Source organism: Priapulus caudatus, unplaced genomic scaffold, assembly GCF_000485595.1.
Source record: "Priapulus caudatus unplaced genomic scaffold, Priapulus_caudatus-5.0.1 Scaffold158, whole genome shotgun sequence".
In the NCBI taxonomy this organism is placed as follows: domain Eukaryota; kingdom Metazoa; phylum Priapulida; class Priapulimorpha; order Priapulimorphida; family Priapulidae; genus Priapulus; species Priapulus caudatus.
Genome location: NW_014577219.1, coordinates 420,333 through 432,507, shown reverse-complemented (window position 1 = coordinate 432,507; position 12,175 = coordinate 420,333). Strand labels below are relative to the sequence as shown.

The following is a 12,175-nucleotide window of genomic DNA, read 5'->3' as shown; positions in this document are numbered from 1 at the left end:
ACATGGCCCTTGCGACTGCGTTATGTGACAGGTATAATACAGCCTTACATCGCTAGCCCTCCTCCCTTCGGAAAGCAAGAGTCCCTGCGAGAGTGATAATGCCAACCGCAGCCCAGATGCTCGAAGCACTAGGTGGCTCCCATAGCATTGAGTATGTGCGCTGCCGCACCATTGCTCATACGAGCGAGCACTCGTTCGCCCTAGGCATAACATGGCCAGGATACTTTGCTCTTCCCTGTCCAAGTTATCATCACTCGGGACGTATTTACATTCGACACTGCTCTTCCCGCCCCCCCCCGCAACTGGAGTCAAAAGTGAGAACGCAACTTAGGCGGCACTTAGAAAAATTTCGAGCGGCGTGGTGCGCCAGTCGAGGTAACATGGCTCGACGGCAGTCTCAAAGCAAACTGTGAAGTCCGATCAAATGGAAATATCCCAAACCTTATGATCCCCCGAGACGTATCGACTGTAAATACGCCTTTCGTACCCAATGCTTTGCCCGCGTGTGGAGAAGCGCCGCCCAGTGTCAAGTCGACGAGTATCAACCGCAAACGGCGGGATACCCGAACTAGCCCCCGGAAAAAAGACCCATCAAACCCCCGGGCGGAAGTCCAACCGAACTCCGCAGGGGAGTTCCAAACGCAACTCCAGCAGGGGGATTCCAACAACAACTCCGCAGGGCCGGAGTTCCAAACAACTCTCGCAGGGGCAGTCTCAAACGCACTGCCACAGGGGGAGTCTCAATCAAACTCTGGAGGGAGTTCAAGAACAATCCGCAGGGAGTCTCCCCCAATCCGCAATGGAGTCTCCACAAAACTCCGTGGCGGGGGAGTTACCAAAACTCCCGGGGAGACCACAAACTCCGCGGGAGTTACACAAATCCGCGGGGCGGAGTTACACAAAACTCCGCCGGGGAGTTACCACAAACTCCGCGGGGGAGTTACCACAAACTCCGCGGGGGGGAGATTACCACAAACTCCGCCGCGGGCGGGCGAGGCTTACCACAAAACTCCGCGGCGGGGGCGAGTTTACCCACAAAAACTCCGCCCGGCGGCGGCGGAGTTACACAAAAAAAACCCTGCGGGCTGGGCGGAAGTTACACAAACTTCGCGCGCGGGGGCGAGTTACCACAAAACTCCGCGCGGGGGGCAGTTACACAAACTCCGCGGCAGGGAGTTGAATGACACAGAATACGCGAAAATAAACGCTCAAAACATGCCAAAACCAACGAAATACACGACTCATAATACTACTGTAACATGCCTTACTGCGCCACCTACTGAACAACTATCGTACCTATCTCCCTATCTACCGTTAGTACAGTTGAAAGCTAATTCGCCACCACACGCGACTGACTGCAAAACAACAACCCTCAAACACGACGGGGTGTTGAGTAAAGTGAATACACGAGTCTGAGCGACAAACACGCGGGCTTGACACTCAGCTGACAGACCTACTGTACGTTCACAGCAGTCTCCCTAACGACATGCGCGATGCAAGTCGAAAGAACTATGCAGTCTACTATTGTACGCTACGTGCGCCATACAATACGTCTCCTAGCTTATCAACGAACATGATACGATACCCATACTGGAGAAGGTACTTAGCTTGATGTACAGCTTGTTGTCCAGGGCCTCCACTCTACGTACGCGACGAACCAGTTCACATCCCTACTATCCTGTCGACTGCGCCAAAATGTAAGGGTTGGATCCTTACACGGTCGGTTCTCCTGGCCGTCTGGTAGAATGAAGCACCCCGACTCGATCCCAGGCGGTCCTTATATATTGGTTCTGTTCTCTATCCTTGGGCCCATATTTCTGCCAAAAATCTGGAAAATCAGATATTATTACTACTAGTACTAATTCAATTGTGTGGAGCCCTCTGTCTGTGTTACTGTGGCTCATAGGGGCTATGTCCCCCAGGATACTGCTGGAGGGTACCCTGGGTACGGCCCGGTATACCGGAACGTACCCTGGTAGTGGTAACTATTTGATATGGTTAAGGTTGGGGTTAGGGTTAGGGTTTGGGAGTAGGCGTAGGCGACTCCCTAGACTCATTAGTGGAGTACGCGAGGTACGGTCTGGCATATTAGATAGTACCACTACCAGGGTACGTTCCGGCAGTACCCTGGGGGACATAGACCCTCTCAGCGTTACTGTGTAGTGTGTTGGTAATCTTCTCACAAACTTTTTTATAACTTTATACGTAGATTTCATTGTACTAACGAAATGAGGATTTAACGTTGATCAACTTGCCCAACACATCTTTGATGCCAGCAATACTGCATGGTATTGCAGTAGAAATTTGTCTAGGCCCCTACTTTACAGAGACAGAGAGAGAAAAGTGAAAAGAGAGAGAGAATTGTGTTAAATTTGTGTATAGCTAGCAGTTGGGGTGATATTAGATACACCTGATGTACATTGTACATGTACACCGGCGATTCTTGTTGGGTACATTATTTTATCTAGGGTGATATGTGATTCAAGGCTTTATGAAAGGTTCAAGCAGTGGCACAGTATAGTTGAACTCTTATACTTCAAGTTCAAACCTCACAATGCAATTAAATCCAGCCAACGAAACCAGTAAATAAATTGCGTCTGATTGACTGTTGTACATTTATGGTTTACATATGGTTTATAATGTGTTTTTTAATAATGAGCATGTCTAAAGCTTATTGTTCATACCCTAAGTAATTGCAACTTGGGTATATTTAGTGGTACATATATATAGGGGGTTATGTATAGGTAACTGCCTGGCAGTTTGTTAGCATGCTGTGTTTCTGTTTAAAGGTTGCTTCAGGTAGACAAGATGGATCGTAGAATTATTCAGATTCTGCAGAGTAATGGGCTACCGATGAAGCCAGTAGAGATAGGAAAGCTTTGTGGTGTTGCGAACAAATCCGATCTTAATCATCTTCTCTATGGCATGAAGGCTCGAGGACTGCTGAACAAAGAACAGGTATGGGCAGATTAAGAAGAATTCTTTTTATTTCAGTATACCATAAATGCCGTAATCTGTCTATCTGATCTACTTGTCTCTTTCCGGCTTCGATATGTCCCCTGGACTTTGAAGACTATTAATTTAGAAGGTTACAAAGTTCTAGATGCAGGACAAATTGACAATATGCATGTCACACAAATATCACCCGTGTGTATTAATAACCGGCTGTATATGATTTTCTTGTGTGTGGTGGAGAATTCTTGTTATTTCAGTATATCATAAATGCATGACAATATATGCATGTCACACGAATCTCACCCGTGTGTATCAATAACCATATATACAGGATGCGAAATTAACGGGAGTCCGGAGTCAAATACTCCCTGATTTACTGTCGGACCCCCTGATTTGACATATGCAGGAGTCCTGTGACTCCCTGAAAATTCTACCATACTAACTAGTTCGTTCCAGAGCACGGCCTTGCGGAATTACCGTATTTTTCAGCTAATGTCCAAAGAAAATTTGGCAGACGTGCAACCGCATGAATCTTAAAAATAAGCACATGCGTTTATATTGTTAATATCTTTAATTTTGAACCTCAGACTGCGGACTCCCTCATTTTGCTGCGGACTCCCTCTTTTTGAGGGTAGGGAGTCCGTTGTACTCCCGTGTTCAAAAGTTAATTTCTACACCTGATATATGTTTTGCTTGTGTGTGGTTTTGTCAGGATGTACCACCACTGTGGACTGTTGCTGTCGGGGAATCGGCTGGTACTGGTCCTCCTGTGAAGACATCAAAACAGCAGTTGTCTGCAAGTACGTTAGAAAAAATCATTACCCTTCAAATGAAATAGCCAGTTAGTATTTTTACATGTTGGTCCTTAAAATACATGAGTGATGTAAATGAATGTATTCACCATTCAGGGAGACCATGTTGAACTTGTTAAAAGTATGTCTTTGACTGAACATAATAATTCATAAATAAATAATAAACGTTCATCTGCGAATGTAAGTCACTCGATGGTACACCTGCTGATGAAGATTAACTAATTAAAAATGTTATATTAAATTCATATCATATTATATTAAAAATGTAATGAAATTCAGAGTTACACCTCTATCTTACTGCCTACTGTTGCATTTAGGGAACCATCATGACTTAAACGGTGCACTGCCAAATAAACACCTACAGACTAGAAGCTTTACGGAGTATAGAACTCCACCGAAACCATACAGTGACTCTGATGACTCTGGCAGTGAAGGCAACAATGTAAGCCACACCAGTGCACCCCGAACCGAGCAACCAGACTACGAAACTGCAAGTACTACGCATCAAGTATCCGAGCTGGAAACCAAGGTCCTTAAACATCTCTCTTCCTGCAAAGGCAATAGCAATCATACACTACTCATCGCAAAAGCGATTGGTTTGCGAACGAAGAGTGACGTTAACCGCGCACTATACGCTCTCGCGAAAAAAGGCCTGATCTTACAATGCTGCGACAATTCGAAAATAACCTGGGCTCTTGCTGAAGCAGGGATAAAGCTTACTGCTGCAACGTCTACCCAATGCGAAGGTGGCACGTTGGAAGCACAAGTACAACTTAGACCAGCGTGCGAAAGCACACATCAAAGCCTGCAGCCGTCATTCGATGCACGTTCGCAGCCACCTTACATTCCTGGTCGACAACCTGGGTCTTATCCCCGCCCCGACACCGAAGCCGCATTTACACCCACTAATCAGGGAGCGTGGAGCGACGGCACGACGTACAGTCCAGCTGCCGCACCGGCATCGACTGGCAATACGTTCACAGCAGCGCAAGCCGCAGCCAGTTGGAACTTGTGTCATGTGGCACAGGCTGAGCCACCACCACTGCCCTCTCTAATGCTCCAGGTACTGAGCTTCTTATCATAGCTGTATTGTTTTAATCGAATCTCCAAATCGACCCATTTTCAAAAATTCAAAAATTGGCAGTGGGCATCAATAATCTCTCAATTTTATAAGACTAATGCATACAAATTTTAAACTAAGGCGTATTCTTGGTGTATAATACCGAGAGAATATAAACTCTAGAGCGTATAACGATATACATACTGATAACCATGTAACCGAACTCTCGTGCATTCACCTGTAGGTTGTCGCACTTGCAGGAAATAACCTGGTCTCTCGCTGAAGCAGGGATAAAGCTTACCGCTGCAACGTCTACCCAATGCGAGAGTGGCACATTGGAAGCGCAAGTACAACCTAGACCAGCGTGCGAAAGCACACTATGTTGTCGCACTTGCAGGAAACCGTGCTACGGTTATATATACTCCTCTATGTAATAATATATAATGTCTCTTTTTCAAATATAGAGTTTATTTTTTTCTGATCTTAGACGGATGACCGATACAACATATTGCTCGGAAACATTCCGTCGTCTCAGCGTAGCGTGGCACAAAACATGCCGTCAATTTGGTCCAGTACTGGATTAGAAGCCTGCATGTCCAGTGAACCTGTCACTGGTGTTTCGATGTGCAGCCCGAGTGATCACAACTCTGGTAGCCACATATCGGTAGGTGTACCATGCAGAGCTTTGTGCTGGATAATGTGCAGATGCACATCTTGGGTGGAGCAACATACAGGGAGCTATTGACATGCTCTCAGGCAATCATCGATACGATCACTAGTTTAAAATAACATGATGTCCTACATCACTCCAACGAGAAAACATCTTGGAACATTGCCCTTTGCTCTAATTTGAAGAAATTATCAGTATAATCAGTGCATCCCCTTGGTCGCCACCACACTGGTTGTCGTAGCGTCACCGTGCTTGCATGTTTCGTTGCAGGCGACGGTTGCCGCGGCGACGCTGTCACTGCCGCGTGTCAACTCCTTGGACGTGCTCACTAGCGCCACCTTCGCCGCGCTAAACAAGAACCCGATTAGCGCACTGACGGAGTACGGGCAGGCCCGCCGCGTCGCTGTCGCCCTGGATGTCGTCCGGTCGTGGGGTCAGCCTCACTGTCCAAGGTCGCGACCTTTTACGAATAGGCTAAGTGAAGAATTAAAGGGATCGTTTACTCTAGGTTCTAGGGTTATTTTCAGTTAAGTTAGGTTAAAATTACGCTACATAAAAAGTTTCATGGTTCAATCACCATTAGAAATATTATTAAAAAATGTTTTAAAACTAACGACTACAGTTTGATTACAACGACGGTGGCGCCACTCAAAGCGCATGATCTGAGAAGTTGCGCAAAACCACTTTTCAGCCTAGGGCTACAGACCGAGGGTGTTTCTTATTTATTAATTTAAAACAAAAAGGATTGTAATATATCTTATAAACGACATATAGTTTCAGTTATATTATGGATAAATTTGTCCTAAAATGAACATCGTTCGGTTAAATAGCATTTAGGTATGAATATAATTTCACCTTTGTGATTAGCCCTTGGTCTGTAACGTGCAAAATAAATTGGCAAATACGCAACTTTTTCAGGGTGGCAGCACGGTCGCGTGTGCCATAGCGCCGTTCAAATTTCGTAGAGTTGATGTGTAATTAATTATAACAATTAAATTAGGTATCTGGTACCAAATACGTGTGAGTATAGACGATTTGTTATACAGTAAGTACAGTTGTATGCAGTAAAATCCTAGAGTCTTTTTAGCCGTTAACTTGTTGGTGGTGTGCCGTTATTGTTGATTCAACCCAGGATACCCATCGTCAGAGCAGCATGGATTTCCAACCATGAACATATATATTGCCATACTCAATGTGAAACCTTGCAATTTGCAATTGTGTTTTAAATGCCAAGGCAGGAGAGTCTGGTTTAATTAGGTAAATGTCTTAGTAGAATGTGTTTATGTTAAAAAGTATCGACCATCGATAACCATGATCTTTAAAAGAAATTGATTGCACATTTGCTATTAGAACGTTTTCATAAAGTATGCTTGTTTAAAATTTTTATAGCTTTGAGGTGGCAGCTAAAGTAGATGGAAGGCAATTTCCAAGTGTTACTGCCAAGACGAAGAAAGATGGCAGGCGAATGGCTGCTGATTTGGCTATGCGTGCGCTTATGGCTGAGGGCCTCTACCAACCGAAAGGACCAGTGGATGCCAGCATCGTGAGTGGTGCACTTTCTGCTGTATTTTCCACAATTATTACTTATTTTTCTGTTTGTTTTTACGAATCCGTTGTTGTAACTATGGCTGCGCAATGGCTTTGTCATGTGTGGTGTGTTAGTATAAAGAGTTGTGATAAATTAATAAATTGTACTATGATTGCTGACGAAGACAAAAATTAACAGTAGAAAACTAACAGGAAATCTGTTGGCAAGCCTATGAACCATGTAGTGGTGCCACTGCACAATGCAACATTGAAATTAAATAATCTCATAGAACTTCTTTTACGAACACAACATGCTTATTATTTTTATAGATACAGCAACTGGAACAGGGCACATGGGCTGATCGAGTTGCAGCTCAATGTCACTCTACATTCACCCACCTAACAGCTGAAATTCAGGAGTCACTAGCAGGAAGAAAGGTGTTGGCGGCAATCGTTATGAAAAGGGAGTTGACTGATCAAGGAACAGTCGTTGCTATGGGCACTGGTGGGTGTATCTTTTGAGTGTGACTTAAATAAAATTTTATATAGGCCTCCTCTCTTTATTTCGCTATTGCATAATATCAGGGATATTATATATGTCACATGCCCATGTTTGGCACGAAAATCTCATTCATCATAAAGAAATGGTATAAAGATATAACTTTTCAAACTGTAGCAAGTAGGAGAGAAGTACAAGTAAATCAAACCTCAATAACCAGAAATTATAGTTCTCCGGTATAGGTAAGTGCTTTTTGCATGTGCATTGTGTGGAGACTGTGGCAGACATGTTTTTTTTGTTCATTGCCAGGTAATCGTTGCATCACGGGAGAAAGAATGAGCCTGGAGGGGCAGGTTGTCAATGACTCTCATGCAGAAGTTATTGCAAGAAGAAGCCTCGTAAGGTAACCTTGTAGTGTTGTAACCTCACTTGCACTCACTAGTTTATTTCAGGTGATTTCAATGCCATTTTCTTGAATTTGGCTAATTGTTGCCATTAAATCCCAGTGATTGTAAAATTCAAGTTGTATTAGTTTTGTTCATTTGAGTTTCATTGGCTTAATCTGTCTTACGTGATATCATGTTAGGCTAACATCTCGACAGTGGTTTTTTGCTTAGAAGTTGTATTTTTACGTGCAATTTGCATTTTGGAATCCAGTTTGTTACTATAATTAAATGGTATTTATTGTCGAAACGGTAGGGTGCAATCTCATCAACTGTATATTGTGGATTTTCTTATGTTAATTGAGTCATTACATTCTGTGAAGCTCATGAAATGCATTCATTGCAGAATAACATTGATTAAATGTATAAAGATTGCTTTGCTGTAGTATTTGCAGCCTATATATGCTGTCTATTTATATCTGCTATAAATATATACCATATATGCTAATGCTTGATTGCTGGTCTAGGTTTCTCTACAAGCAACTAGACTTGTATGCTAGGGACCCAGCACATTCCATTCTACAACCAAGCATTGCAGGTGACCTTCTAAAGGTGAAGGATGGACTCTGCTTTCACCTGTACATCTCCACTGCACCATGTGGAGATGGAGCCATATTCTCTATCTCTGACAAGTATGCACATGCCCTGTTTGCTCAGGGCACAATGTAAATCGTCTCTTTGGCATAATGCCTGCGTTATTATGGTTTAGCTCATGTGCTAAGAACTAACTGGTGAATGTTTATGAAATCTAAATTTGTATACTGTCCATAGCCTCTGTAGCACGTGTGTTTATTTCTTAGGGAGGACAATTACATGAATGATGAAAACACACAGGAACACAGGCCGAAATTTAGCTCAAAAGCTGGTCAGCTCAGAACCAAGATGGAGAATGGTAAGTGAGCGAACAGTGCAAAATTTACTTGTCTTGTGTTATAGTTATACAAACTAATAGTAGTATACATAAAATGAGAATATATCAGGGTGTAGCTATTTCATGAGGGTGACCATACCAGTATAATGCCATTATATATTTATATAAAATACTTCTGTTATATTGCAATGTATAATTTCATTCTTGAAAGGCATTATTTGGAATATCATGTTACAAATTCAAAGTTTACAGTCACATGCTTTATCAAAGATGTATTTAGCAAAATTATCTCAATACTTCTCACCCTGGCTGTTGTAGGGGAAGGAACGATACCAATAGAGGCAAACTTCACACATCAGACTTGGGACGGCATCGTGCGAGGGGAACGACTGCGTACTATGTCGTGCAGTGACAAAATAGCACGGTGGAATGTTTTGGGCCTGCAAGGAGCATTGCTGTCAAACTTCCTGGAACCCATCTACTTGCATTCCATCACACTTGGTAGGCATTCTATTGACTCGTAGACCTTGTATGCGCATATTTTTGGAAAGTGTCTATGTATGAGCGAATCTGTGTAGTGAGGCCATATTTCGTATTTACCGTTAATAAAATCAGTAGTGAATAATCACAAATTGTGTTTATTATCTGTGATGATTTACTCCTGATAACATGTCGTACTCCCACTCCATCCTTTGGAGTATCTCAGGTGTAGTAAATAGCATTGCAGGCATTAGTAATGCTAAGTCAAAGTGTGGTGTGCCTACTACCCTTCCGCAGGTTATCTGTACAATCACGGTCAGTTGGCTAGAGCGGTCTGTTGCCGGATTTCCCAACCCCAAGTCGAGCTTCAGCCTCCGTACAAGGTCAACCATCCCTGGCTGGGTCGCATCTCAAAAGCGGACGCTCTGAGAGAGACTGAGAAGACGAAGCAAACTAGCCTGAACTGGTGCAGTGACGATGACCGAGTGGAGGTCACAGATGGCAGCACGGGTCAATGCACACTCTCCAGGTATTTTGCGAAGAATATTCTTTCGGACTCGCGGCCCGATATTGGCTAATGCCGTAATCGTCATAAGATTTGTCATCGCTCGTAGTGTACGTAATTAATTTGTTTACGAAGTTATACGCAGCTAAATGATAATAATGTGAAATCGATCTTGAATTACCAGTCTTCAAAAACTCAAATCAAATGTTCACGCTGATGGTTCATCTATATATGATGTGTTTTATGGATATCTGGAAATCTGCTTGATAGGCAGCCAAAATGCATACATTTTCTGCCTCATTATAAAGGGATTGCATGCCTGCCACCAAATAAAGGGATCCTCAATCTTAACCTAGCTAATGCAGGAAGTGCAGAATTTCATCTTAGTTTCTGAAGCTCATTGTCACTGTTTCACAGGGCTTGAAACTAACCTAAAATGTTCACTAGCCAGCAGGGCTAGTGACCTGTAAAATCTACTAGCCCTTAAAAATATCTCCCAGTGTTAGACCCCCCTGGTACAAATCCTGTACACGCCCCTGCCGAGCAAATTGCCAACATTGAAAAACGAACCCCCCCCCAATAGAAAGCTGGCTACGGGCCTGATTACCATTACCTTGAGTAATTTTTAAATTTTACTCACGTGTGCGGCGGACGCTGAAAATATTTTGCGTGAGTATTTTGACGCATTCATCATTTTACTTGAGTAAAATTACTCACGTGTGCGCCGGGCTTTAGGCGTTTAAAATGGTCAGGGACATAGCCTCGAGAAATGTGCATGGTAAAATTCGATAAAAAGTTATTACTTTGGTCGCAGCATATCCCGCTACAATTTTTCCCTATGCCAATGTTCATAGAAATGGCGCTCGCGTCGCTTGCCGCAGTTGCGAGCCAAGATAAATATATGTTTGGCCGACCTTTGGCGTTCATTGGTGGGCAGGGGCATGCTTGCGAGAGATGTGCATGGTAAAATCTGATATCAGGTTTTCACTTTGGCCGCAGCATCCCGCCACATTTTTTCCCTGTGCTAATGTACACAAATGAACCGGTAGTGGTCATGTATCAACTTATCTGAGACAACTCCCCAACAGATGGCGCTAGAGCATAAACCAGCGACGGCCAAAAGCTAGATGGGTTCCCATTATGTGCTTCCCATGGTTGTACACGTTTTATTAACAAAATGAAGCGACGTGTGAGCTATCTAAAGCAGAAACAGACATCTACTGCGTTATCAGCGTGTGTGTTACATCATACATGTTCTACATCTTCAGCTGTAAGAAGTTTTGAACTTTGAACATTATGTAACTGTAATTGATCTCAGCGTCGTCGTTCGGTAAGTCACTAAATTGTAGCCACAACTCCCCTTCTCGCTTAACACTACGTTGGCGAGAGGTGTCCTACGACGTGTAACAGTCGGAGAGCCTGATCGGTTTATTGAAATTGGTACTTCAACTTGGTAATGTAAATTACCATGTTTACATATTTCGGTTCAAGGATAGAGAACATTACATGGGTCCCAATAAAACCAATGTCATTTACATCAATATAAATATAATATTACATCAATATAATAGGTTAGGGTTATGGTTAGGGTTAGGGTGTAAGGGTTGGATCCTTACACGGTCGGTTCTCCTGGCCGTCTGGTAGAATGAAGCACCCCGAGTCGATCCCAGGCGGTCCTTATATACGCTGGCAGCCGTGGCCTTGCCTGGCTTGCCGGGAATCCTAGGTTGTAGGCTGAGTGTGAATCCTGTAGAATCCCGTAGAATATGGCTTCGACTCGTACGTGACGGTATACACCTTACACTCTCCCCTCCTTCGAAGCAGTGTCCCGGAGGAGAGTCTGTAATGCCAACCGTATCACACTTCTCATAGCATGTGGTTATGTGCTGCTGCTACCCTTGCTCATAGCGCAGCACAATCGTTCGCGCATAACTGGCAGGATAATTGGTTCTTCCCCTGCCGAGTTATGCATTCACTTGGACGTATTTACATTTGACCCGTGCGGCCCGTTGCTTGGCCTTTTTCCGCTTGTACCGCGGGTTCGAAACTCTCTCCTCCCCCCCCCCAACTGGAGGTCAAAATAAGAACACAACTTACGGCCTAGAAAAATTTCAGCCGGCGTGTGCCTAGTCGTATCATGCTTCGCGGAGTTCAAAGCAAACTGTAAGTCCGACAAATGAAAATCCCAAACCTTATGATCCCCCGAGACGTACGACTGTAATATACCCTTTCTACCCAATGCCTTGCCGGGTTGGAGAAGCGCCGCCAGTGTCAATGACAGTACCCAAACGGGGGATACCCGAACTAGCCCCACGGGAAAAGACCCATCAAACTCCCTGGGGGAAGTCCCAAC

General features: G+C 43.9%; 1 protein-coding gene across 1 annotated transcript in view; it reads left to right on the top strand.

Annotated features, from left to right (window-relative positions):
* Positions 1–2,793: 2,793 nt before the first annotated feature.
* The window catches only part of LOC106806408 (double-stranded RNA-specific adenosine deaminase-like), a 16,815-nt gene continuing 7,433 nt past the window's right edge, over positions 2,794–12,175 (top strand). The window contains exons 1-12 of the mRNA XM_014808332.1: positions 2,794–2,958; positions 3,668–3,755; positions 4,085–4,830; positions 5,315–5,491; positions 5,768–5,949; positions 6,887–7,040; positions 7,355–7,529; positions 7,833–7,926; positions 8,434–8,598; positions 8,767–8,858; positions 9,156–9,338; positions 9,615–9,846. Coding sequence (XP_014663818.1) covers positions 2,809–2,958; positions 3,668–3,755; positions 4,085–4,830; positions 5,315–5,491; positions 5,768–5,949; positions 6,887–7,040; positions 7,355–7,529; positions 7,833–7,926; positions 8,434–8,598; positions 8,767–8,858; positions 9,156–9,338; positions 9,615–9,846 — 2,438 coding nt within the window. The 5' untranslated portion in view covers positions 2,794–2,808. The remainder of the gene's footprint in view (positions 2,959–3,667; positions 3,756–4,084; positions 4,831–5,314; positions 5,492–5,767; positions 5,950–6,886; positions 7,041–7,354; positions 7,530–7,832; positions 7,927–8,433; positions 8,599–8,766; positions 8,859–9,155; positions 9,339–9,614; positions 9,847–12,175) is intronic.